The sequence below is a fragment of the Vitis riparia genome, chromosome 1 (assembly GCF_004353265.1).
Source record: "Vitis riparia cultivar Riparia Gloire de Montpellier isolate 1030 chromosome 1, EGFV_Vit.rip_1.0, whole genome shotgun sequence".
NCBI classification, from domain to species: Eukaryota; Viridiplantae; Streptophyta; class Magnoliopsida; order Vitales; family Vitaceae; genus Vitis; species Vitis riparia.
Genome location: NC_048431.1, coordinates 21,489,468 through 21,517,025, shown reverse-complemented (window position 1 = coordinate 21,517,025; position 27,558 = coordinate 21,489,468). Strand labels below are relative to the sequence as shown.

Below are 27,558 nucleotides of genomic sequence, written 5' to 3'. Positions count from 1 at the left end.
TTCTTAACTTTTTATTAAAAATAATTTGTTTTCAAATTTTAGGTTGTTTGTTTTCCTATTTTTTTCATAATTGATTGTAATTTTTTTATTGAATAGAGTAATACTTGATTTTTATTTACTTTTTAATGTTTAATAAAAATAAAATATTATAAAAATAAACATCTAAATACTTAACATTATTAAGCTATATTTAAATTAGTAAAAAAATTATTTTTGTAAATTAAAGCAATAAATTTTATGAAATTATATTATTTTAAATATAAATTCGATCATTATCAAATTTTATAAAAATTATATTATTAACTCTTATTCTTTGAAAATATATTACCAAATGTAAAAAATATATATATATCTATAAGTATCCCTTTATATACTTTTTATTTTTCATTTTTAAAAACAAAACATAAAAATAAACTTTTTAAGGATTATACTAAAAATATATTTGTTTAAAAATCAATTAAAAAATCAAAAGCTTGTTTGATCATGTTTTTTAAAAACCGATGAAAACAACTCTTACTTGTTTTCTATTTCATTTTGTTTCCAAAAAACAATCATAAAACCGTATTAGAAAATTTTAAAAAACAATTTTTTATTTTTAAAAATAGAAAACTACTTTTAAATCACATGACTAAAAAGGCTTTTACTATTTTAAATTTTTATGAATATACAAGTAAATTTATATTTTTATACAAGAGTTTTTATTTTTAAAAATAGAATTCAAGCAATATAACCAAACGTAGCCAAAATGATGTTAAAAAAAAATCCAATAATGGCTAAAAAAAGCACTAGGCTAAGAATGATTAGAATTTTTTTTATAAAGATTATAATTCAGGAATTAATAACAAAAATTAAATTCTAGTTGAAAATAATTGATAAAACTTTTATGGTATAGAAGTTAAAAATGGAATAAAAATTTATAAATTTAAGAATTAATTGGTTAAAATGAATAAAATAATTTTCATATTTGTAAATTTAGCATCTTTCATGTTTTTATTTGAAAAATAATTTATTTTTGATATAAATATCCTTAATTATTCAAATATTTACATATAGTTATAAAAGACGGAATTACTTTTACAAGAAAAGAATGAGAATATTTTTGTCAAAATAAAATTAAAAAAAAGGGTAAAAAATTGGATTTGAAAAATTAGACTTTTAATGATCCTTTTAATCAAATAACTCTAAATTTAAATACCAACAACAATTTTTATTTCATTAATACCAATCAAATATAGAAAAGGCCTTTTTTTTGTTATTTCTGTTTCCTTTATATTTTATTTATAATAATTATATGTTATAAATATTAATGTTATAAATTTATTTCTAATACAAGTAATTATCACTAACAATTTTTTGTTAGAGCGTCAATATTAAGATTCCGAAGTTTCCTTTTCTTATAGTTTCCTTCCAGCCAAACGCAATATAAATTAAGAATCTGAAAAATCGAAGGCATTTTGGGCATGCAGCATAAGCTTCCTAGTTCTTAACGATAACTTCGACCCTGTCGTGTCTCTATATATATATTATACGATCACTCCCCGCTTCTTCTTTAATATCACTCTCCGGCGAGATCATCCATGTTTTCTGCCAACTAAGCTCACCATCCATTCTCATAATGATGGTATTCAGCAACGCCGGCACCGGATTCCTGGCCGGAAAACAGGTGTTCCCGATCGACTACGCAGCAGAAGTGTCTCAGAAGCTCGTGGATGCTTCACACCGCAACGATCTGAAGTCGGCGTTGGACTGCATCGCCGATCCTTTCGTCGACGTCAGCTTCATCGGAACTGTGTACTTGAGGGCCAGGAAGACGGAGGTTGTTCTCCACGACGAGAGTCCGCACGAAGTTCGCGTGGAGTTCGAGGAGTTCAAGACCGAGGTAACCGCTCTGTTTCTCGCTGCACATGCTGGAAACGTTGCGCTCGTCAGGAAATTGCTGGTAATTTTGGCTTTAACTTTCTCGCCTTGTTTCTGGAATTAGAGTCTGTTTGGTTGCTGAGAGAACAGAGGAAACAGAAACTCGAAGGTTTAGAATCGTGCGTTTTCTGCTGTTTTGGTTTGTTTGAACTGAAAAGGTAACTGTTATTGGTTTAGTCTTCTCTCAGCCTCAAAGAATGAAAAGTCTTTTGAGTTTTGAATTTTTAAATCCTTATGTTTTATTCTATTTTCTCTGCAACCAAACAAAGTGTTAGAAACCAAAAGGTCATCCGTACTCTCGTTTCCTAACATTCTTGGCTATTGATTTGTTTGAATCTACTTTCTCACATTCATTTTTTTTTTTAATTTCCGTTCTTGAATTTTTCAAATTTGACATTACGATACACTGAAGCAAATTCGGTGCATTTTAATTGCATTTTCGGCTTCTCGTCTTTCTTGCATTTGTTCGCTTATTTTTGGCATTTCTTCTAAGCTTTTAGGAATTTGTTTGGAAGAAATCAAATTTGTAAAGCGGTCATCGGATTGTTTGAATTTGTGTCTCTTGAATTTTTTCCTCTCCCCCGTCTTCAATTCTATAATAATTTATGACTCCAGACTCCCTTAGGAATGTTTGACTTGCGATATAAATCTATTCTTTTCAAATCAGATTTATAGGATTCAAACGCTGATACCGACTATGGACTTTTTTTTTTTTATGGCGCATGATACTGTGCCATGGGCATGTTAACAAATGTTGTACTTATTGACTCAATAAAGCATATACTATTACATCAATTTTTGGGGTAGGGTTATGAATTTTTGCTTGAATATGTCAGTATAAATATCATTAATTGTATCAAACAAAAAGCAAAAGTCATGTGGGTGAAGTGGACATATTTTGATTAAAACAAATTAGAAAACCAGGTGTGAAACCCATTCAAGCTCTCCACCATGAAAACATTAATGGCAAATGATAAAGAAATCATGAAAACTTATTTAACAGGTATTGCTGTAATACCGGAGAGATACCCATCGAAAACAATCAAATTGTGTCATATTTACATTTAATCTCATTAATATCTGTTATCCGGTGCCTTAGTATCATCCTTTGCATCAAGTCATACCCCAATTTTAATCTTTATATCTTTCATTTAATGATTTAGATTTTTTATGCACTTTCAATGGTAATGGTGGAGATGGAAAGTTTGTGGGTAAAAAACTATAAAAAAAAAATAAAAAGATTAAAAAAATCAAGCTTTCCTCTGAAATTGAAATAAATTTTGGTTCCATCTTTTTATCTTCCATATTTGATTGCAATGTCAGTGTTTGCGCATCATCAGTTGCAAGTCTACGGAAGTTCTTCAATAAAGCCATTTTATGCACCAAGAAAGAGTCTTTAACAGGTCTACAGATTAGTGAGAGCAGATGCATAAAGTCTCTCAACCTTCCCAACATGTAGCATAATGGATGCATTTTTCACCTGACACAGCCTGAGATTCGTACTCCGCTTTAATGGATTCACATTCAGGTCCTGATGGATAAAAATCACTTTACCTGAAGAATTTTCCTTTTTCAGATGATGAGTAAAAAGTGATCTGTATTATGAATATGTGATTTAGTGTAAAATTAAGAGCGATAAGATATTATTAAGCCATATATTCCTTATTACTGAGCTTTGGCATTTTGGGATCATAGAGTGTTGGAGCTAATGTGAACCAAAAGCTATTTCGAGGCTATGCGACGACAGCAGCCGTGAGGGAGGGCCATCTGGAGATATTGCAGACACTTATCAATGCAGGGGCGTCTCAGCCGGCATGCGAGGAGGCTTTACTGGAGGCAAGCTATCTTGGGCGGGCCAGACCTGCCGAGTTGCTCATGGGTTCTGAGATGATCCGCCCATATGCTGCTGTGCATGCTCTTGTCACCGCTTGCTGCAGAGGGTTTGTGGATGTTGTGGACACGCTCATCAAGGTGAATTCCTGTTAATATTTTCTAATGCATTGGGTCTTTTTCAGTCCTTTGCATAGAGACATGTGATAAAGAGGGAATAGCTCCGACAGGGGCAGGAAAAGTGGGACCATATGCATGGTTTGCCTGTTTCCTAATTGTTTAAGCTTTTGCGGCACAGTTCTGACTCTTCCCATCTCTTTATTCCATCATTTGTTCATGGTGATTGGTTAGCTTTCCCCCACAAATTACTTAGCCAAGGAGTGCATATGACTATAAACCCAAACAGTTTCTAACTGTAAAAACTGCTGGAGTTATGTTATTGAATGAAGGAGAATGTTGAAACAGGATTATCTTAACTAGTTTGCATTTATCTTAACTATGGGTGTGATGAGCACAGATTCATTTTCCTGTTGCTCTTCTGTTTGGAACCTAAACGAAATATCTCCAGGATCATTATTTTGCAACTGTTGCTTTAAATTTTGGTGCAGAGTCATATAGTCCTATCACTGGCATTCTTTATCCTGCAGCCCATCAATTTCGCTGGTCTTTGGCAGGGGAAATTAATTTGGTCCTTCCAGAACTGGTCCTTCTCTGTCTACCAAAATTTTAATTTTGAAAATAAATAGTATTTTCTCTTCATTCCTTAGAATTCTTTGAATCATTCATACTTTCAAGCAAACATTTTTCTGATATTTCTTTCAGCATCGATAAAATGGGTCCACTATAAACCTTTAGCCGTCCTTCTAAATTCTCAGGCCCAAGGCAACCTTTTTCATTAAAAAATTCAGAAATCCCATTTACCTTAACCCAATATCAAAACCATCCGATTAAAAAAATCTTCTTTAAACATGATAACTAATTGGTTTCCTACCATGTGCTGGCTCCCACATTGAATGCAGACTCCCTTGATTCTTGATAGAAGGGAGCTCCTTGTGAGACATCAACATTTCCTTTAGTAAGTATTGTTCTATGGATGGAATAAACTGAGATATAAGCTCTTTAATAACACTAATTCTCTTGACTGGTGGCAGTGTGGAGTTGATGCCAATGCAACTGATAGGATGCTGCTTCAGTCTTCCAAGCCTTTCATGCACACCAATGTTAACTGTAATGCGCTTGCTGTTGCCATTGTTAGTAGACAGGTCTCTGTTGTTCGATTGCTATTACAGGTAAACATTCTTGTGCAAGATCACCCAAATCACTTAGGAAAAATATTTCTCTTCAGGGACACTGTCATATAATGTGATGACACTCGAGTGTTTTTACAAAACTGGACAAATAATGACATGCTGTGTGAGGAAAAGTAGCTTTGTAAATACTCATGAGATGACAGTATAGCCACATCGTAAGAGAAGGCAGGAGTACATAATTCAATCCAATCACTTGTTCATGATTGAAATAAACAAAATTCAGTTTTTTCCTTGTGATGTAGTGTGACACTACTTCCTTAGTTTGAGTTGGAAACCAGTGGTGTGGTTTTTGCTCATCACTCCGGATCAATAATGTAGTTTATGGTACTAGAAAAGTATACAACAAATGGTAGGCAGAAATTTGCATGCAATTCATGTTAAGCATAAGAGAATAGAAGATAGTCTTTTACATCGACATTATACAGTCTCTGTAGGATGTCATTTTCTGGAATGTTGTCAAGCGATATTCCTTACTAATTCCATAGTCTGTTTTGGCTTCATATGATACGTGGAACCATAATTGTATGCTTAATGGGGAGCCTTTTGTGTCCAAATATTAGGCAAATGGGATCCTTAAGGCTATGTTTGGTTCCCAATAAAATTTGGGAGAGAATATGAGAGAAAGAAAATAGAGATGAAAAGTAGAAAGAAAGAAAAATTGAAGATAAATAACATATAGATTTAAAGTTAATAAATTATTTTTTGTACTACTTAAAACTCATTTAACTTATTTTAATTCTTTTAGATAAAGATTAAATAATTTAAAAATGCATGAGTTTCTAACTAATTTTAATTATTATTTTTTTTCGTATTTTTCATAGTGATACCAAACATGAGAAAATAAATTTCCTTAGCATTTTTTTCTTTTCTTAATACTTTATGGGAACCAAACGTAATCTAAATGTCACACCCAAACATAAATTATGTTTGAGGCAATTCAGCACGCTCTCAATTGATATAGTCCCCCTATACTTGCTGCATATGCATATGATATGACTGCATCAACTGGTTAGATAGATTGTTTCTTAATCATTTAGACAAGCATTCTTCTAATAACATTATCACACAATTGCTCTCTAATATGCATCACCCTTTGACAATGGTAAGGCTGGCGTCAGAGTTGACATCAAAGTTAGACTTGGAGCCTGGTCATGGGACACAGCTACAGGAGAAGAATTTCGGGTAGGAGTGGGATTGGCAGAGCCCTACTCAATCACCTGGTGTGCAGTGGAGTATTTTGAAGCCAGCGGTGCTATCTTGCGCATGCTCTTGCAACACCACTCTGTTAACAACCATCACTTAGGGAGGACCCTTGTGCACCATGCCATCCTATGTGGCAATCCAGGAGCACTTGATGTGCTATTGAATTGTGGTGCAGATGTAGAATTGCCGGTGAAAACAACATCAAAAACAGAGTTACGCCCTATACATTTGGCTGCACAGTTTGGATTGGCTAAAATTCTTCAATGTCTGATCAATGCTGGCTGCAATCTCAACTCTCCAACAGCATCTGGAGAATCTGCACTGATGATCTGCACAAGATACAAACATGAGGAGTGTCTTAGAGTTTTGGCCGCAGCTGGTGCTGACTTTGGTTTAGTCAATGCAGCTGGGCAATGCGCCTGCTCGATTGCAAGCTCAATTCGGTGGACTCTTGGCTTTAGACAAGCAGTGTTAGATGTAATTCATGCTGGGAGCACTGTTGCATCAAGCAATACCTCAATATTTTCTCCTCTAATCTTTGCAACTCAAGCAAATGATGCTGTGGCCCTGAAAAAACTCATTGAGCGGCCAGATATCGATCTTGACGAACAGGATCAAAATGGATTATCAGCAGCCATGATTGCAGCTGCAGGGGGTCAAGTGGATGCCTTCCGGATACTTGTTTATGCTGGAGCTAATATAAAGCTGCAGAACAAATACGGTGAGACAGCACTTACGCTATTAGAGGCTAACCATAATGCCGATCTATTTGAAAAGGTGATCCTTGAATATGCGCTTGAAAGAGGAAACCATCGTTCTGCTGGATTTTACCCTTTACATTGTGCAGCACGCTGTGGAGACTTAGATTTGGCTCGGACATTAGCCAACAGAGGTTATGACATCAACTTTGCTGATACTGATGGATATACTCCACTCATGTTAGCAGCAAGGGGAGGCCATGGCAGCATGTGTGAGTTCTTGATCTCATGCGGGGCAATATGCAACATTAAGAATGAGAGACATGAGACAGCGCTCGTGCTTGCTAGGAAAAATGGATTTGGGAACGGCGCAGAGTGTGTGATACTTGATGAGCTTGCCCGAACGCTTGTGCTAGATGGGGCTCCTGTGAAGAAGCACACAAAGAGAGGCAAAGGAACTCCCCACAGTAAAGTACTGAAAATGGTGGATGGAATTGGGGTGTTGAGGTGGGGGAAGTCAAGCAAGAGGAATGTGATCTGCAGGGGGGCCGAGCTCGGGCCCAGCACATCATTTCGGTGGAACCGGAGAAGAAAGCTTGACGCTGATGAGCCAGGACTGTTCCATGTAATGACCACAAAGAACAAGGAGGTGCATTTTGTATGTGAAGGTGGAATTGAAGTTGCTGAATTGTGGGTGAGGGGCATCAAGCTTGTGACAAGGGAAGCCATTTTCGGAAAGAAACAGAACGATATGTGAGTATAGCATGAGAATTCTTCATTCTCTTTGCAGATTTATGTAAAGTTGTCTGAGGGAATACTTCATCTCAATGTATTCTTCTTCCCAGTGTTTCCTTTTTCAAAGCTGATAATGTATATTACACTCGAGAAAAAAGTGGGGCATCAACATTTGAGATCAATGTTAGAATTGCCAGATAATTTTAATGTTAACAATTCATATGCATTGAAAATAAAACTAGATGCTACATTGCCCTTCAAAAGTTGACAAAATAGTTTGGGAACTAAAGTTGAATTCATTGTATGTTTTACTTTGCATTCAAGTTTGGACTACAAGAAAATTTTAACTGAATTGAAAAGTTTCATTATGAAGTTTTTACCTAGTCACATTGTTTGCGATTTAGCAAATTCTTTTATACTATTATAACATTCTTATACACGTAATCAAATTTGGAGCACATTAAAGTTTATATTTTTTTTTATCTTAAACCATTTCAAAGATAAGGAAAACCCTTCCGGATTTTCAATATTCAAATTGGGTTTGGGTTAGGCTTTTTTCAATTTAAACTCAATTTGGGTTGAGCTTAAGGTAAGGTTCAGACAACTCAAGCCTAACCCAAATTTTTAATGTTTTTATAATATTTATAATACATTTTATCATCTATAATAATATTCATTTTCATTTTCTATTTTTAAGAAAAAAATATCAAATTGTATTATATCATATTTTTTTTTAAAATATATAAATTTATGTTTATTCTTTTATTGCTATTTTAAAATTTTGTCCTATTTATTATTTAAATTTTCATATAAATGTAATAAAATAATATCATATATAGATTTTGAATATACTGACTAACTAAAGTTTAATTCCATTAACTTGAATATAACTTAAACAATCCAAACTCAACTCAGACTTAAAAAAATGAGGTGAGTTTGAGTTGTTTGAGTACCTCGTGTTAGAATTCAGATTTATTGTTTTTTAATTCTGATTAGACTCGAATTAGTCATCAACCCAATTAACTCACCCAAGTTGTAACCTTAATCTAAATAGAAAAAGTTAATTTAGCTTTTATGAATTTCCACCTTTTAAAATTTATAATAATAATACTAACTATGTTAAAAAATAATTATATATGTCATAAAAACCAGGATAAATGGAATATATATATGAGAAAAGTGTTCTTTGAGAGGAATTAAGAAAATGGAAAAGAGCTTTTCTTATTGGAGATATCATTTGTACAAAAGATGAGAGGCAGTTTATAGTCTTACAAATGATCTCCATTTAATACTCATCTCATTAAATGAATTTCAATGGTATCCATTCACCGCCTTATTATCTTATTTATAACAGTATAAATATTTTCAATATCAAATTTCTTTTTCCCTCTACTGCGAAGCGGTCAAATAACGAGCAACTGTCAGAAGAACCCTTGTAAAACCCTAATTTAGTTGTTGGTTTTTTTTTTTTTTGGGCCCTCTCCATATGTTTCATTGATTCTTCGATGGCGAAGCTTCCAATTCTACAATTCGAGGAGAAGATCATCGATACCGTGGAACAAAACTCAGTGGTAGTAATAATCGGAGAGACCGGTTCCGGAAAGAGCACTCAGCTTTCTCAGATTTTGTACCGGCGGGGCTACACCGATTCCGGCAACGTCGCTGTCACTCAGCCCCGGCGAGTCGCCGCAGTTTCCGTGGCAAGGTAATTATACTACTGTGAATGATTTGGTATTTTTTTTTATTTGAAGAAGAGGGCATTTGTCTTCTGGGGTATCCTGGGCATTTTCTGCTCCTTTCTCTCGTTTTTTTTCTCGGGAAACAAACAAGGGGTGTTGGTCCATGGATGAATTATGATGCTGGGGAAAAGGTGAGGGAAGGAAAAAAATACCAGAATTCAGAATATCTTAGAATATTTTGTTTCTTTTGTCTTTTTGTAATTTCTTTTGTTTTATTTATTTTTGTGTGTTTGGGTGTTAGAGGAAATGAGGCATGCATTTAATGAGGCTAATGTAATTACTTGGCTTAGTTAGTTGAGTAATTTGAATTTCGGAAAAGAATGAAGGACATAACTACAAATTGCCTCTTCTTTGAAAGAATTTTCCTTTGTTTTCTCAGAAATCAAATGTAGGGCAAGGTCAGTTAGGTTCAAGCAGACTATTTGATTTCTGGTAAACATAAACAAAGAGAAAAAGTAAATGGAAGAGCGCCCTCCATCAATCTAAGTCTCCTTTGACAGAGAAGAAATCCTAGGAGAAGAAAAATAACAATTTTAGAATTTTGAAATGGTTTGGTTATGGTTTTAAAAGGTTCAGCACAACTTCTTTAGGAGCGCAGCCTTGTGAACAGGAAAATGCATTTGGTTGAGAGGTCAACCATTTGTTCTGACAAGTCAAAGGGGGAGTTGGATATTAGAAGCAAAATAGTAGGCAACTATTTGTTTCAACAAGGCTTTTGAGTTTACTGTTAAGCAAGATAGTTTGCAGAAATTATTATGGCATTAGGATCCTATTGGCTCTCAACAAAGTTTTTGTGGTTTACGGTTAAGTTTGGGTAGGAATAGGGGGTTGTTGTTCTAGGGGGAGGAGGGGCTTGTGGGATGGTTCATGGAAAACTATTATGAGAGGTTGAGATCAGTATTTCAATGGGTAATTGTGAAAGATTAAGTTTTGGCTTGATGGTTGGTGTAGAGGGCTTCCTTGAATGCTCAATACTTAGATTTTTCGTTATTGAAATTAGTCATAATGCTTAGGTTGCAGACAAATACAAAATTTCTGAGGAGCTTTAATCATTGGGAGTTGAAATTGAATCATTTCTGCATAGGATTTGGTGTATGATACTTTGTGGAGGGATTGGGGTTAGAATGTGTGGAAGATTGTAAAAAATGGTTGTTTCTTAGGAAATTCTTTTTGTGATCGAATATGGTCAGGTCATTCTGTCAAGAAGGTTTGTGGGTTCAGTGCCCCATCTAAGGTTTGGTTTTCTACTAAGAACTAGTACAAGAGAAGATTCTAACAATAGATCAACTAATGAGAAGGGGGTGGACCCTTGTGAATTGCCTTTGCAAGCAAATAGAAGAATCAATCGTTTTCTTGCCCATTTTGAGTTGTGTATTGCTCATGTTTGCCATTCTTCTTGTTTAGGGTATTGTTGGTTTTGACTCACCAAAAGAGAAGAGAAAGAATAGATTAGAAGGTGCCTAACAAAAAAGGGGTGCAACCCAAGTATGTCCAAAGGTCCAAAAGACAAAAGAAAGCAAAATTCAAATTAAGCCACCTTTCTTATCCCAAACTATATATAAAATCAATGAAGGAAATATTAGGAAACCCACCCTACCCCAACTCTTCCTGACACCTTAGGCGACACATAAATAATGTCGAGCTCTTTGAACCCAAATCTTTTTAGCAAGTAAGGAAAATGACTCACTTGACAATATAGACTTCTAGTAAGATTTTTTGGAGAACAACTCCTTAGAAACCTTCTAAACCAAATTTTCCTATGAACCACTTAAAAGGAGTCAACAAACACAACAAGGACTCCACCATAGCCAACTTTTAGTCCGAGAAATCTTTTCTAAAACTAGGATTCCATCGTCCATCCCAATAATCCACCACCAAAGTGCTTTAAGTGTTGCTAAATTATAAATGGGAATCTCTCTTTCAAAGGGCTCTCCCCAGAACATGTCAGTTCAAAATCCAGTCCAATGATTGTGCACTATAACAATGCACATCCTTGACAAGAACTCCTCCCACCTCCTCTTCATGGTCTTCCACAAACTTAACCGTAGGGCTCTCTACCATTCTAAAGCTCCATCCCCTTTCCAATTCCCAATACTTCTACCTTTCTCCATAAATTTTCATGATCTGTTGCAAATCTTCACAACCCTTCCATAGTAAAGACTTATATAGCACCCTAAAACTTCTAACTCCCAAGCCCGTCACAACCTTTCTAAAACATATTGTCACCCACCTCACTAAATGGATCCGTATATCAGTAGCTCCTTTGCATATGAATTCCTTTTGAATCTTCTCTAACTTGTGTTACATCTTCCTCAGAATGACAAAAGCTGATAAAAAGTGAGTTTGATTACTAGACCAAGTGCTCTTCAACAAGGTGAGTCTACCATCCTTGGACAAAAGCCATCTTTTACCAAAAGCCAATCTAGGCTTAAATTTCTCTTCCTTAGAGGTCCAGGTAGAAGAAGACTGGAATGAATCCAAGTCTGTAATTTGAAGCTTGCTTACTTTGCATCTTATACAAGAGGCCAACAATTCCACCTCTTCTACCCTCCCAACAATGATAGGCTCACTTTTCTCTGAATTAATCCTCAGACTGAAATTGCTTCAAATCACAACAAGATCGATCTAATGTGCATTAACTGAAGGTATCTGCATCACCAAACAAAAGAGACTCATCCATGAAAGGTGAAAAATCTCTGTCCTCTCATGCCTTTGGCCTCCACTCTAAAGCCATTGATGAAACTCCATCTATTGCCCTAGAGATAAAACAGCTCAAGGCCTTCAGCGCGAGAATAATCAGGTATGAAGAGAGTGGATCTCCTTGCCTCAAGCATCTAGAGATTTGGAAGAAACCAGTGGGAGTCCAATTTACCAAAACTGAGAAGGCAAGCCATAGAGATACAGAATCTGATTGAACCTGCCCATTTCTGTCAAAACCTCATATCACTTAAAAATGAAAGCAAGAAAAAAAAGAAAAAAAAAGAAAGAAAAAACTCAATTCACATGGTCATAAGCTTTCTCAACATATAATTTGTAACTACCCCTAGCCTTAAGTTTTTTGATCTAGAGTCAATAGGCTCGTTAGAAACAGGAGCATCATTGAAAATCTGTCTACCTTCCATAAAAGTATTCTGATGCTTTGAAACCACCTTACCAATGACTTTCTTAAGCCTATTTTCCAAGAGCTTGTATAAATTGCCCCTAATGTTATTTGCCCAAACCTCCTTAGGGATCAAGACATGGAAAGTGACATTCAAACTCCTCTCAAATGTTTCCCCCCCACCCAAAAAAAAAAAAAAAAACTATGTGAGCCTTGAAGCATAGTAAAACACCTGGATGACACTTTATCTAGTTGATATGGTAGTTTTGCTAGCAAGGATAGAAAGATGATGTGGTGGATTGCTCCTTCATACTTGTCTTGGTGTGTATGGAAAGAGCTGAATTGTTTAAGCATTTGAAGGCTTGGAGCATGTACTTGAGATTACGGGTCAGATAAAATGACATTGTTAGATTGCTTAGATAGCAAGGGTAGTGGCTGAAAATGGCTTTGTGATTATTGTATGTTCTTACTCTCTTTTGTTTTTTATTTTTATTTATTTATTTTTTTATAGTTCTATTGCTTTTGTATCTTTTTGTATATTCTTTTGTACTATGATTGCAATACCAAACACCACCCCTTTCCCCTTTGCTGGGCTCCTTTACAAACATTTATTATTTGCCTAACAATAAGGGGAAAATTAATAAAGGAATCTTGACCTGTAATCTAGTTTCAAGCTTTTATTTCTTTTCTTATGACTTATTTGCAGACTAGGGAATCAATGTGGATTTATGCTTGATGATTTAGCCGGGATTAGATAGTTATGTTTGTTCTTGAGATAGTGTGATGACATAAAAACATTGAGCTATTCAGATGGTAGATATTAACACACTGGTAAAAATTTGTCAAAGGGAATACTCAAGATTTGTTTACCATGCATATTCTACATAATTGAGACTGTGATGGTGTCTATGGCAGAGAAAGGAAATCATCTTTTAATCTGCACATTAGTGTTCTGCATGGATTATAGAAGTGTATATGTTCTGCATGGATTATAGAAGTGTATGTCTTATTCGGTGGTACATTGGTTCATTGGTGAAGCATATATCTCCTATGCTGAATCGTTCTCATCCATTTGTTTTTTCCTCTCTTCCTTTTTTTGTTCCACACAGGCGGGTAGCACAGGAACTGGGTGTTCAGCTTGGTGAGGAAGTGGGTTATGCCATTCGATTTGAAGATAGAACTTCAGAAAGAACACGTATTAAGTAAGTAATATGATTTACTAACTGATAGAACTAGAATTTAGTTTTATTGGTTTGGCCAACTCTTTTGGTCCCTAACCATAGGGTTGTGGACTGCTCAGATACCTTACGGATGGAGTCCTCCTTCGTGAAAGTCTTTCTAACCCTGATCTCAGTCAGTATTCTGTAATTATATTGGATGAAGCTCATGAAAGAAGTCTAAACACGTAAGTATAATTAAAATTTTAGAAAATTTTCTGAATTTTGTAACTTTGATGCATGTATGCTTTTATTAAAATCATTTTATGTATGAAGCTTGATTCATTGTTTTACCATCTGCATATAATGCACCTCATTTTTTGGAAATATCCATGGTCAGGGACATATTATTGGGACTGATGAAAAGATTGGTTAAAATGCGTGCCTCCAATTTGAAGGTTCTAATCACTTCCGCCACTCTTGATGGTAGCAAAGTATCAAGATTTTTCTCAAACTGCCCCATACTTACCGTCCCAGGGAAATTATTCCCTGTTGAAATATTGTACAGCGCTGAGCTTCCTAAAAGCTATATCGAGTCTTCTTTGAAAACAGCTATTGGTACGTTTTGAACTTGGGTTTACAGTATGCAGAACTTTTGTGATTTATGGAATGCATATAGACATGCATTTCATTATTATGTGTATAAAATAGTTTCAAGTATTACACCATGTATCATATTGGTGGATGGTATTTGAATTTTCAGACACCACCACAGAAACTTCTTGACAATAATGGGTGTGGTGGGGTACTGATTTGAATTTGTATTTTTATTATCACTAGCATTGTGAAATTGATTTATAAGCATATCTAGACTGACATAGTTGACTCTTCTTGTCATGCTCTTGCTGCATGCTTTTGTTTTGTTTTGTTGTTTTTTCCTTTTTAGTGATAGGTACTTATGCTTCATGCTTTGAGTTTCTAAATATTGCAACTTCATGGAGATAATAATGTCCTAACAATCAATATTGCTGCCAAATATTTCTTTTTTGGTTTAGACTTTCAAGGATTTGTCTGTATGTACGTACTAATAATTGGTTCTAATAGATATACATGTTCGGGAACCAGAAGGTGATGTTTTAATATTCATGACTGGGCAGGTGAGTAATTTGTTTTATAAGGTCTACTATATATTAACTTCTTGTTTGCAATCACAATACCTAATATTTATGCTTTTAGTATGATGTTCATGTTGATTAAAATTTTTATCTGAGGCCCTTTTTTAGGATGATATAGAGAAGTTGGTAGTGAAGTTGGAGGAGAGAGTCCGAAGCTTGGAGGAAGGTTCTTGTATGGATGCCATAATCCTTCCCCTTCATGGTTCTTTACCACCCGAATTGCAGGCAAGTTTTTTTGTTCTCATTTTTCTTCCTGAATAACACCCATCAAACCAAATATACCCTACTTTTTGTTTTGTCACAGTTAAGATGTCCATTACTTTAAGGTTGTTTCAAATTAGATAACTCTAACTTGTCATCTGTATCATGTGACTGAAATGTTTTGTCTTTCCCAAGGTTTCCTTCTTCAGCATATGCTTCAGATCTATATGACTATGACAGTTTGTAGTTGATATCCACCATTTCCTCAAGTTCTGTGAAATGATGTTACTTTTTTTGGAAGGTCTAAACACTTTTTATGATTGTTTATCAATTAGTTAGGTAATTACAAATGGGTGCAGTCCTTTGGCATGTAGCTTGTGGGAGGTCGAAAGTAAATATGCACAAAGTGAAGTTCTGATTGAAATGGAACTTGTTTTGGAGTTGAAGAAATAATGGGCTCTTTTCCAGCATAAATGAGAACTTTATTGTCTTTTTGTAAAGGACAAAATGAAATGACACAAAAAACATATCTTGTAAGACATTTTTCAAAAGCTGTTTTAAGAAGCATTTGTAGAAAACAATAAAATACTCTTCTGTCTTTTTGTGCATTTTCAATGGTGTAATGTTTCTGAAAAGACCATTTTCATTTATACTACCATACAAACCCAAAAATTTTAAATTCTCCACTCTTTTCATTGTTTATTTTGGCTATCGCCTCCTGTAACTGGGATCTTGCTTGTCTTGATAATGGTGAGTTTGATAATATATCTGTTGGTCTTCAAGCATCTTGATTTTCTTTCATTCCTTTCCTGCATCAGCATTATTATTGTTATCTGTTTCTATTTTCAGCTGCAGATTATGCTACCTTTAAGCTTTCTGAACCTTGCATATGATGCTTCATGTTTGCTCTTCCTCTACAGGTCCGTGTATTCAGTCCTCCACCTCCAAATTGCAGGCGATTTATTGTTGCCACAAACATAGCTGAAACTTCATTGACTGTTGATGGTGTTGTGTAAGGGGACTTGACTCTTTCATAAAAGTGTATTTGGGTGATTACAGTTAGTTCTAGCATGATTTATTTATTTTCTAAGTGATGTTTGTTTCATGCTCATGCTTTTCTTCTCATTCTTTTTTTTTTTTCTTTGTTTTTTCTGTTGCATTCGCATAATGTCTTATTTTCGGTGAAGGATCTGTTAGCCAGCATAAAGTCCTTACGCATGGAGAAAATATTAGGAGCCTCATTAGATATGTTTTTTTAAATCAGTTTACTGGACGAGGGCTCGGGTTTTATTGGAATTATCATGAGATCATACAAGTTCTATGGCAGCAATGTTTCAGAATTTTGTTTTCTCAATGTTTTCGATGAAGTATAACTGCTGGAGCCTTCTTATCCAGTCACTGAGCTCTGCGGATGGCCGCATATTGATTTTTGTCCTTTAATTTGAAGAAGCCTTGAAACCATGAGACAGATTCAGGGCTCATCCTGCATCACATGAAGGAAAATTTTGGATTTGGGAAAGGAGTGGAAATTTTTTTTTGGAATAGTTGGTTGATTAATTTCCCAACAGAGTTTAGCCAGCAATCTAGTAAATAATTGAAGAGTAGAAAACAAAGTGCAGAGAGAATCACATGTGAATTAAACTAGTGAATTGTTAAATTGGGTGTTATAGAACTGGTCTATTACATCAATTTATGCAATGCTTACCCTTTTTTCTGTTCATACTTTTGGCTTTATTTTTTATATTTTTTATTTTAATTTTACTTTCTATTTTTGTCTCAGCATTCTATCAAGATATTTTTATGAAATTACAAAATTACATTACATTCTCTTTCTTCCTGCTCTAAGTTCACTAATGAATACCGAGTAGATTTTCTTATCCCTTATTTGAGTTCATGGTGAATAATTTTCTCATGTTCTTAAACTGCATATAAATGATAGGTATGTTATTGATTCTGGTTATGTGAAGCAGCGGCAATACAACCCATTAACTGGCATGTATTCCCTTGATGTTGTTCAAATTAGCAAGTAAATTATCTTCAACTTTTGCTGCTTGCAGCATTCATTTAGCATTGTAATTTATTTATGTGGAACGTTTATTTTCTTTGCAATTCTAATGGACTGGGTTTGGGTAATTGCAGGGTACAAGCCAATCAACGTGCAGGAAGAGCCGGAAGAACACGTCCTGGGAAGTGCTACCGGTTATACCCATCTATGGTTTACCATGATGACTTCCTGGATGTAACAGTTCCTGAAATACAGCGATCTTCTCTTGCTGGAAGTGTTCTTTATTTGAAATCATTAGATCTCCCTGATATTGATATTCTCAAATTTGATTTTCTTGATTCCCCTTCCTGTAAGACAGCATTTCGTCCTGCATTTTCTTCTCTATGATTCATTTATTACCTACTCCCCCAACCTGCCAAACAAGATTTGAGATAGTGACAATATGAATGGCTTTGCTGCAGCTGAGTCTCTACAAGATGCTTTAAGGCAATTATATCTCATTGATGCTATTGATGAAAATGGATCAATTACAAGTGTTGGACAAACAATGGCTGGTATTAGATTCTGTCCAATTTACTAACTGTTACTATGTTTATGTCAAGTGTGTATTGCCATCACCCTAAAATTGCACACATTTTAATAAATTTGAGTTACCATCACCATTATTATAATGTAAATTATTATAATAAGATCTCACCATCATTATAATAATGCTTTAAAAATTGTAAATTTATTGTTATTGATGAAAGTGAAATTGCAACTATTAGGTGAATGTGTTGGAGAGTGCAATGTACATTGTGAACCCGAATCTTATAAGTTTGAGCTTTTAGGAAAATTGGTAGTTCAACATGGTATCATAGTCTTGTTTGGTGGGATGTCATGTGTTTGAACCTCATCACTATATATTTATTTCATCAATTTATTAAGCTCACATGTAAGAAAAAGAGGCTACACATGAGGGAAGGTGTTGGAAATTACAACATACATTGTGAACCCAAATCCTTCAATCTGAAGTTTTTAGGAAAACTGATAGTTCAACATAATGATATATCTTATTCTAGATCTCTCTATCTCTCTCTTACACACACACACATGCATGCAAGCACACATAGACATGTATAGTAGTGCTGAACTCTATTCAACTTGGCTCAACTAGCGTTAAATCTCAACTACTAGTGATCAGCCATAAAATCATATGCCATCATGCCTTTTCTCACCATCTCAATCTACCTTCCTTTTTCCTTCATCTTGTCCTTGCATTGCCTCTTACTAGGAGTGCATTTAGGGATTTTTGTGACTAGACCATTTAGACAACTCTTTCTCATTTTGTCTTCAATTGATGCCACTTTTAGCTTTCCACAAAGCTATTGAATTCTTGTTCTCTAATTGTATTGCCTCCCATCTATCTCAACATCATCATTTTGTCCCTACATGTTTATGGATTGACCCGCATCATATTCTATTAAAGCATAGGTGATTTTGGTAGATACTTTGTAAAATTTTCTGTTTGTCTTGATAGGTATTTTACGAGGACTCAATATAAAGAAGTGCTAGAAAATGCTTTAAAGGCTATGGAGGCTTATGTCTTAAGGCTCACCTCAAGGGAAGACTATGCAAATTAGCCTTGAGGCTATAGCCTTAGTATACGGTAATTGAGGCTTAAGCCTCATCTTAGGAGACTTTCAACCTTTAGGTTAGGTTATAGCCTCAAAGCTATCAAAGCTTAAGCCTCAAATATTCAAGGGGTTTTAATGGGTTTAAGGTCCATTTTTATATTTTAAGGATAAAATTTAGCAATAAGGTAAATTAATGATTAAGTTAATGTTCAAATAGAACAAGTTGACATTAGTTACTTAGGGATGTTAAGTGCTTCAGAGTACAGTTTTCAAATGCTTTATTTGGCTTGTTGTGTATAGCATATAAATATATTTCTCTCATAGATGATGTCTATTTTGGAAAATTTCTAAGGTTCAGATGATCGTTTTCCAGGATCACCAAGTATTTCTCTAATATTTTGCAGAGCTTCCACTGGAATCTTCACTCTCAAGGATGTTAATGGAGGCAAATGAGTGTGGTTGCTTGTCCCAGGCTTTGACTGTTGCTGCTATGTTGTCAGCAGAAACAACATTGCTTCCTGGTCGAAGGTTTTGATGCACATGTTTGCTTTTTTCTTTTATTTTCCTTCTGTTTCATTTTTGTCACACTTTATATTTCATAGTAGTAGTAGTAGCAGTAGTAGTAGAGTAGTAGCAGCAGCAGCAGCAGTGATTGATGTATATGTCCACTGCATATGCTTGCTTTTTCTTTCATTTTGTTTTTCGTTTCATTTTTGCACATTATATTTCATGGTAGTAATAGTAGTAGAACATCATATTTCAAAATAGTAATAGCAGTAGTACTACATTATATTTCGAAGTAGTATTAGTAGATTTCACTCATCAGTAGTTGTTGTAGTAGTAGTATAGTAGTTTATATTTAGCAGCAGTAGTAGTGCACACTATACTTTCTTTTAGCTTTCACTGATATGATATTTGCAAATGGTTGATAAAAAGTTCGTATCATTTAGTAGTTCCTGATGAAAACATTTGCAGTACAAGTTGAAAATAAATCATTGTTGTTGCATTCCCTGATTACTCCTCCTAAACCTGAAAATTTGAAAGAGAAAACCTGAATTTTTTTTTTCTTTCCCGTATGTTGTTCTCTGCATATGCACCTTCACCTTTTTGTTCTATTTTTTTGTTAAGTGAGAGTAATGTATTACGAAAAAGACGTTAAGATAGCGATTTAAGATGTATAGGAAAAGGGAGACTCACCCCCTTACAACTGAAACAAAAATTGACCAGACAAGATGTACAAAAAACCAATGTTTTCAGAACAGGATTGGTCAACGAACCGGAAAAGTTATCGGTTCACGGTTCACTGGTTGGACCGGTGGTTGAACCGCGGTCGAACTGGTGATGTCATAAGTATTTAATTTATATATTATTAAAATTATAAAAAAATTAAAATATATATGAATAAATTAAAAATCAATAATATTATTTTATATCTTTGATATTATCAAATTAAATCATATTAATATTTTAAATTTTATTAAATGAAATATGTATAATATTTAAATGTAAATATATTAAAAATGAAAATTTAAACTAATTTTATAATTTTTAAAAATATTATATTATTTTTATTTAATATTATAAAAATGTTAAAATCTAATATATATTGTTTTATTTGGCATATTAGATAACAAAATGCATGTAGCCGAGTGGTGTCTTAGGCCGATGGTAGAACCCAAGGTCCAAGGTTCAAGCCCTCTTGGTGGAGGCTTGTTATATTTTTTTCATTGATAATTAGTTAGCAATCCCATATCGAATTCTGAGAGGAAACAGGATGCAAAGGATGCCTATAAAAGCCATCCTCACTTAAGGCAAAGGCATCACCTGGGCTCAAGACTCGGCCCATAAAATTGTGGGGATGGGTGTGGGCTTTGTCATAATAAGACAAGGCCTGGCATGGGCTTTAGCCCAAAACATTTAAACCCAATGGAACCCTTCCATGTTTGCAAAATAAGGGGGTTAACTTGAACTGTTCGGTTCGTTTAGAACCATCCGGTTCCACGGGGTCACTGGTCCAACTGCTAGTTTAGGCGGTTCGATACCGGTCCAATACCTAGATGGTCTAATAGAGCAAACTGGACCGGAAATGCGACTGGTCGATGATTGAACATGTTGGACTGGCCGGTCCGGTCCGGTTTTTAAAACATTGCAAAAAAACAACCCCTCCCTCATCGGGACCCTACCTAATAAGTGAAATTAATTAGCGTCGAAGGATCATATTTTATAAACAATTTAGACTCCGAGCAAAACAAATATGCAAAAACAGCTTTCAACTTTTGCAAGGATAGCACACCATCATCAAAGGCAATGTTGTTCCTTGTCTTCCAAATTGACCAAAACAAGCATAATGGGCTCGCATTCCAAACTACCCTACTCTTCTTACCCACAAAAGCCCCTTTCCACCCCAAGAGGGTTTCCCTAACCAAGGAAGGAAACACCCAATGCACTGCAAATAGAGTAAAGAACAACTTCCACACTTCCCTTGTTTTTTTGCAATGGAGAAGAAGATGGTCAATGGACTCCTCATGCACTTGGCACAAATAACATCTATTTGCTAAGGCCCACCCCCTCTTCTGAACTTGGTCCAAGGTTAGAACTTTTCCCCAAGTCACTTCCCAAGCAAAAAAACTTACTTTTGGTTGCATACTTGAGTTCCATATTATCTTCATTGGGAAGCACCCTGTTGAATCCGACTCTAAGGCTTTGTAAAAAGCCTTTACCGAAAATGTGCCATCCTTAGATTCCCCCCACCTCACCCTATCCTTCACATCTACAATCACATTCTTCCCACTTAAACACAATAACAGGTTTTCCACCTCATCCATTTCCCAATAATTAAAAGGCCTAGAGAAACAAGGGCTCTAACTCCCCCCCTTTTCCTCACTTTCTGAAGCAATCCAAACATCTTCCACCAAGGCCTCTTTGAAGGTGGCTATGGCAAATAAGGCGGGAAAAGAATCACATAAAGGTGCAGCTCCACACCACTTATCCTTCCAAAAACTCACTCTCTGCCTATTTCCTACCATAAAAGAAAATCTAAAGCTAACAAGGTGTCTCAGCTTCCTAATTGCTTTCCACAGGCCTGCACCATACCCCTCCCTAACTTCTTGAGAACACCAACCTCCACGTTCCTCTCCATATTTCCCCCTTATTACTTGATTCCAAAAAGCCTCTTTTTCATTTGCATAGCGCCAACTCCATTTGCCAATGAGCAAGGCTTTTCACCCCAGGCCTTCTTTTCTCTTGTCTAGACATACTGTCGACCATCTAACCAAATGAGTTTTTTTCTCAAAGACCCCACCTCCCCACAGAAAATCCCTCTAAATCTGCTCCAATCTCATTATAACCACTCTAGGTAGATGGAGGATAAACATAAGATAAATTGGCAAACTAGAAAGCGTGCTTCGTATCAAGGTGATTCTCCTTCCCTTGGAGATATATTGACACTTCCACATAGCCAATCTCTTGTGGAATCTTTCCTCAATACCATCCTAAGCTGCCATAGAATTAAAGCGAGCACCCAACGACATTCCCAAATAAGTAGACGACAAGCTTCCCACTTGATATCTGAGTTCCATAACCAAGTCTTCCACATTCTCCACCTTTCCCACCAGGATCAACTCACTTTTATCCATATTAACTCTCAAACCAGAGATTGCCTCAAACCACATTAGCAACCACCGCAAAAACATCATTTGCTCCTCTCGCGAGTCGCGCCTCATAGAAAATCAACGTATCATCCGCAAATAACAGATGGGAAACCTTGACCCCTTCACCCCCATCTACCCCACACTTTGCAAGTTGATAAGAAGCCTCCACAAACTGCCATTCCTAGAAGATAGTTGAGAGCTTCCATTGCTATCACAAACAAGTAGGGCGATAGTGGGTCTTCCTGCCTTAGGCCCCTAGAGCTTTGGAAGAAACCGAATGGGGTTCCATTGACCAAAACAGAAAAGCTAGTTGTGGATAAACACCATTTGATCCACCTTAACCACTTCTCCCCAAACCCCGTTTTTTCCATAACTGAAAGTAAAAAAGATCACTCAACATGGTCATAAGCTTTCTCAATGTCCAGTTTGCACGGAATCGCCCCTTCATTGCTCTTCAAAATCGAGTCCATGTCTTCATTGGCAATGAGCACTGCATCCATAATTTGTCTTCCTTCCACAAATGCATTTTGGGCCTTAGAAATCACCTTAGGTAACACCCTCTTCAACCTATTGGCCAACAACTTAGTCAACCACTTGTACAACCCCCCTACCAAGCTTATTGGTATGAAATCTCTTAAGTCCTCTGCCACCCCCCCTTTCTTCAGGAGCAGCACTAGAAAGGTTGAATTCAAACTCCGCACAAAACAACCAGAATCATAGAAATCCCTAAAAAAATTCATTACCTCAAACTTCAAAAAATCCCATTAGAACTGCCAAAACGCCATGGAGAACCCATCTGGGCCTGGAGCTTTGTCCCCACAAAAACCCGATAGAGCCTCAACCACTTGTTCTATGCTTTCTTGCTACTCCACTAGGATTCAAAAGCCTAAATGATGTCACCTAATCGTGCCGATAAGCCAATAAAATTGTTCATCTAATTATACACATAAAATGGTCTTAAAATCTTTTTCAAATGCTGAAAGTAGTGAGTATCTAAAGTCAATTATCAACTTCAAAAAGACTAAAATATAACATCTCCATGTGGGGTTATGCCTTTATGCTTGTCATGGTAAGAATGAGCAGCTCCTACTTAGGCCTCCTTGTCAAATAACTTGACCACTGGCCGGGCTTTATTCATTACCACATGAACTTAACTATATGAGCTTGGATGATTTCTTGACACTGATTTGAAGGTATGATTCCATCTCCATGATCTCTTAAGTCGAGTTAGACTGTGACTAGAGTTTAGTGTTACCAAGTTATTGTTTCTCCTTGTAGATATGGGTTTTATTTTGCAGGGTTTTAGATAAACATTAAGTTCAGATTAGTTGCAACTGAGTTATTAGAATTGAAGTGCCATATGGACATTTTATCGGTTCCATCTACATCTCTGAACTGCTCCGTAGCCCTGGTTGATATGGTCTTATCTATGCTTGCAGCAAGAGCACTGAGAAGAAAAGGAAACACACTCCAACAGACCTTCCTGATGGTTCTGGCTGGGGTGATCACATCCAGTTGCTACAGATCTTTGAGCAGTGGGATCAAACAGACTATGATCCAAATTGGTGCAAAGATCATGGTTTGCAGGTGACTTTCTTTATCATGTTTCAGATATATGTGTGTGTGTGTCAATCTAAATTACTCAGGAGTTTAGCTCTTTGGTGAGGTCACAAATATCATAATTTTATGGCATTATATAGGGCCAAGCCTTCTATGGACTTCATGTTTTTTTATTCATCTATGCATTTTGGGTATTAATTGTTTCTCCTGAGCAATGGGGCAGAGAAAAGTGTCTGATTAGTGTGCATATCCTGTTTCAGTTATTTTTCTAAGTTCTTCTTGTGCAATGAATGCATGGCACAAATTTGCACTAAACTGTACACAAAAATCTAGAAATATTTAATATATATAACATTTGTGTAACTTATTGGTTGTAGGTGCGAGGAATGATGTTTGTCAAAGATGTTCGGAAACAGTTGTCTCAGATAATGCAGAAAATGGCTAGAGGTTAGTTTGAATAGTATTGAGAAGCAGTAGGAGCTTATAGGCGAATCATTTTTATTTTCTTTTTCTCATATGATACCATCTTGGTGGCATCTTGGGGATTTTTCTTTCACTATACTATCTGCTGTCACTGATATTGATTCTCTTTGAACATTTCTACTTTTTGGTATTTGGTTTTTTTTATTTCCAATTATTTCAGAAAACATTTTCTTTTCATGAAGATTTTGTAAAAAGGATATTAGTTGTTGGTTGGAAATGCTTGCTAATCTATGTACCTTTTCTTTCTAAAGTAGAATTGGGTGCGTGTGTATAGAAGGTAGAGAGGAAGGTGTCCAATCTAAAAGATGCATCCAATCTGGTGAAAAGATGCTAAAAGCTACATTAGAAAACTTGGTAACTATTGGGTTGTCCAAAAATTTCAATGAAGGAATAATGTGAATCCATAAATTGGGAATTTCAAGATCGCAGATGTATTGAACATAGATTGCAGATTGGATCCGCATCTGCTCTTAGGAGTTAGGAAAAGAATCCTTGATACAGAGTGGCACCCATAGGGGCCAGATCTTGTCCTACAGGTTGCATTAACTTCCTAAGTGAGATGAACATGGTACATATTTAACAACACCTTCCTCATTCTAAGTATGAGTTTTCATATTTGCCATTTGGTTCTTTGCAGTGTTTCTTCCATCTTGGTTGTTACTATACTTTTTGGATGTTAATGGTGTTATCCATAGTCATAAATTATGTTGTATCTGAATAACAGGGTCGTTAGATGTACGAGCCAAAGAAAGATGGAAAGAAAGCCAACAGGACTACAAGAATTTGAGGAAGGCTTTGTGTGCAGGCTATGCAGGTCAGCTCGCTGAGAGAATGATTCATCATAATGGCTATAGAACTTTAGGATTGAAGTCCCAACTGGTTCAGGTAGCAACCTTGAAGTTTTATCTGTGTTTGTTTGTAGGGGCATGCGTTTAAGGTTAATTTCCATGATTTGATTCCATTTCTTGCATGGTTCGGTTTTAATCTGAAATGACAGTTTAAATCCTTTGTTTAAGGAAATAAAGTATAAAAAGTAATATTATATTTGAATTTGGATTAGCCTGAATGGTAAATTCATGTGAATCTAAAACTGGCTTCCTGTATTTGTACTTAACATCTTGAGATGAATTTTTATTATCTCTTGTGTTTCTGAAGCACCCTCTAAAAGTAAATTGTTTTCTATTTAGGTGCATCCATCTTCTGTGCTGAGAGCAGATGAAGATGGAATGCTCCCAAACTATGTTTTGTACCACGAGCTCGTTGTTACCACACGTCCTTACATGCGCAATGTGTGTGCAGTAGAGATGTCATGGGTCATGCCCATTTTGAAGAAACTTGAGAACCTAAATATCAACAAACTCAGGTAAATCGTTCTTATCAGAAGAAACATTTCCAAGGAGAAAACACATAGTTCCACTCTTTGTTTAAAGCTGCATATGATCCTTGTCATGTGTTGTGAATATCAAGCCTTTTTGTTTATGTGAAATAGTGGTGGGTCCAATCAAGTTGAAGACAGGACTGAGGAGAAATCCTCGGACTCTCCAAAGAAATCTGTTGATGTTGCCAGGCCTCCTAATGACGCTGAAAGTAGAATACAGGCAGCAAGGGATCGTTTTATGGCCCGTAAAGCAAAGAGATAGCTCATCCGTCAAGTTCTAATCGATCATGGGATTGGCATAATGGCTGGTGAATTCTCTTTTTGTGTTTGCTGTAGTATTAACTGTTGTTTTTGAGATCTGGGTCTAGTAACACTTTTTGAATTCCATTCTTAATGTCAATTCCATCTTGGTTTTTCCTTGATTGCAGTTCTTATGCTCAACAGACCATGGGGGACAAAGATTCAGAATACATCCTGTGAAGGCAAGTTCAATGCGTGCTTCAGTTACTTTTGGCCTCCTAGCAGTGATTTCATCTGTGCCACTTGCAGTGTTGGCCTATTTCTTATTAACCGCTTAAGTTTTTTAGATGTGATATCACACACGCACGAACTCTTTCAGAAATAGTCTTTTTTTTTTTTTTCAAACAGAAGGAAAATTCCTGCTCCTCCACCAGGGTTTCTGCTCGTTGCAGAAAAGTCCCTGCTGCTGCCGCCCAATGGAGTCGGGAGTATGTTCCTGTTCTGGCATGGCTGATCATCCTCGCTCCATCGCTCTATACGAGAATGTATCTTATGAATGGAATATTAAACTTTTATATGACTGCTATTCATTCATTACATCTTCCCACTGGTGATCTAGACTGGAATGTTACACATCACAAGCCATAGCTCTTAATGTTTTGATTCGTTGTTTTAATGGAAGTTTAAAAATTTTCCATCCATCGTAAAATTGATGAAACTGTAGCTGGCTTTGCCCCTCTTCCTGGACTTTTTCTGTTGTATGTCTTTGTAATTGATATGCACTAATACTCCTATTTGACACTATCTTGGTTGCTTAGCAGGTTGTAATATCCACATCTAAGCAGACAAATGCAGCCTTCTTGGGGGTTCATATCAGAGTTGGGAGTTGTGTGGGTAAGAACTTCAAACTCAGACCCATTCACAGCTTGAAACCTCAAGACATTTACTGTGTCATATAGGTTGTTGGTTGTGGCTGCTTTCTAGGATTGCAAGGTCCAAGAACAGTGCATAATCCCCTACCTTCTGATTGATTGTGAACAGCATTGAAAGCATGCTACACCCACCTGTGATGGTGGTGATATGTGTGCCTTTTCCCTAATTATTCTGGCCTGACTCATCACTATCAGATGGCTATCCGCCTGTTATTATTTTTTTTTTTTTAAGTCATATGTATTTGGTAGATATTTGAGTTGCAGTCAAGACAGGTTGTGCTTTTTTTTTTTTTTTTCATGTTTTTTTAAAACCCAAAACTCTTCATTGTAAATTTATAAAATTAAAAAGGTGAATCCAAATGGTACCTTATGGTTAGTTAGCCAAGCAGCCAGAGAAGAGAGGAGAGGATAGGGTTTGTTATTTGTTTTGCAGTCCAATAAGATGAAGATAAAGGTGTCCCAAAAATTAAGGAAATGGGGTTGGTGATGGGAGAGCCAGAAGTGTGGCTGGCTTGATTTAATTTCCAATCTTCCTCCCTTCCCTTCTTACGCATTCCCACAACCTAACCCAATCTTCTACTCACCCAACAACTACTTGGACCAACAAATTTGACAAAATAATAATTTAA

General features: G+C 35.9%; 2 protein-coding genes across 11 annotated transcripts; both read left to right on the top strand.

Annotated features, from left to right (window-relative positions):
* Positions 1–1,468: 1,468 nt before the first annotated feature.
* Positions 1,469–7,956, top strand: LOC117911356 (ankyrin-3-like). Its single transcript, XM_034825703.1, has 4 exons — positions 1,469–1,939; positions 3,613–3,888; positions 4,899–5,036; positions 6,165–7,956. The coding sequence occupies exons 1-4, from the start codon at positions 1,616–1,618 to the stop codon at positions 7,713–7,715; spliced, it is 2,289 nt and encodes a 762-aa protein (XP_034681594.1). The 5' UTR covers positions 1,469–1,615; the 3' UTR covers positions 7,716–7,956.
* A 1,123-nt stretch (positions 7,957–9,079) lies between these two features.
* On the top strand, positions 9,080–27,395 carry LOC117921436 (probable pre-mRNA-splicing factor ATP-dependent RNA helicase DEAH4). 10 transcript variants are annotated; one of them, XR_004652344.1, is made up of 19 exons: positions 9,084–9,398; positions 13,642–13,734; positions 13,833–13,937; positions 14,090–14,307; positions 14,794–14,846; positions 14,973–15,089; positions 15,986–16,077; positions 17,005–17,091; positions 17,205–17,419; positions 17,532–17,624; positions 19,091–19,214; positions 23,776–23,923; positions 24,274–24,343; positions 25,104–25,264; positions 25,567–25,742; positions 25,869–26,065; positions 26,186–26,485; positions 26,819–26,891; positions 26,982–27,395. XR_004652344.1 is itself a non-coding variant. In XM_034839321.1 (17 exons), the coding sequence occupies exons 1-16, from the start codon at positions 9,199–9,201 to the stop codon at positions 26,017–26,019; spliced, it is 1,920 nt and encodes a 639-aa protein (XP_034695212.1). In that variant the 5' UTR covers positions 9,082–9,198; the 3' UTR covers positions 26,020–26,065; positions 26,186–27,314. The 10 variants fall into 10 exon arrangements, 4 of the variants coding, with proteins under 4 accessions (XP_034695225.1, XP_034695212.1, XP_034695177.1 ...); XR_004652343.1 differs by having other exon boundaries at positions 26,819–27,395; XR_004652342.1 differs by having other exon boundaries at positions 26,186–26,542; positions 26,819–27,395.
* The last annotated feature ends 163 nt before the right edge of the window (positions 27,396–27,558 follow it).

What these genes read in the sequence shown, in the direction of transcription:
- LOC117911356 (XM_034825703.1), top strand. Translation starts at nt 1,616, where the DNA reads ATGATGGTATTCAGCAACGCCGGCACCGGATTCCTGGCCGGAAAACAG. An exon ending in CGCTCGTCAGGAAATTGCTG is followed by an intron (nt 1,940 to 3,612) that starts GTAATTTTGGCT and finishes TTGGGATCATAG; the next exon opens with AGTGTTGGAGCTAATGTGAA. An exon ending in TTGTGGACACGCTCATCAAG is followed by an intron (nt 3,889 to 4,898) that starts GTGAATTCCTGT and finishes GACTGGTGGCAG; the next exon opens with TGTGGAGTTGATGCCAATGC.
- LOC117921436 (XM_034839286.1), top strand. Translation starts at nt 9,199, where the DNA reads ATGGCGAAGCTTCCAATTCTACAATTCGAGGAGAAGATCATCGATACC. An exon ending in GATGTTGTTCAAATTAGCAA is followed by an intron (nt 17,092 to 17,204) that starts GTAAATTATCTT and finishes GGGTAATTGCAG; the next exon opens with GGTACAAGCCAATCAACGTG. An exon ending in ACATTGCTTCCTGGTCGAAG is followed by an intron (nt 19,215 to 23,775) that starts GTTTTGATGCAC and finishes CTATGCTTGCAG; the next exon opens with CAAGAGCACTGAGAAGAAAA.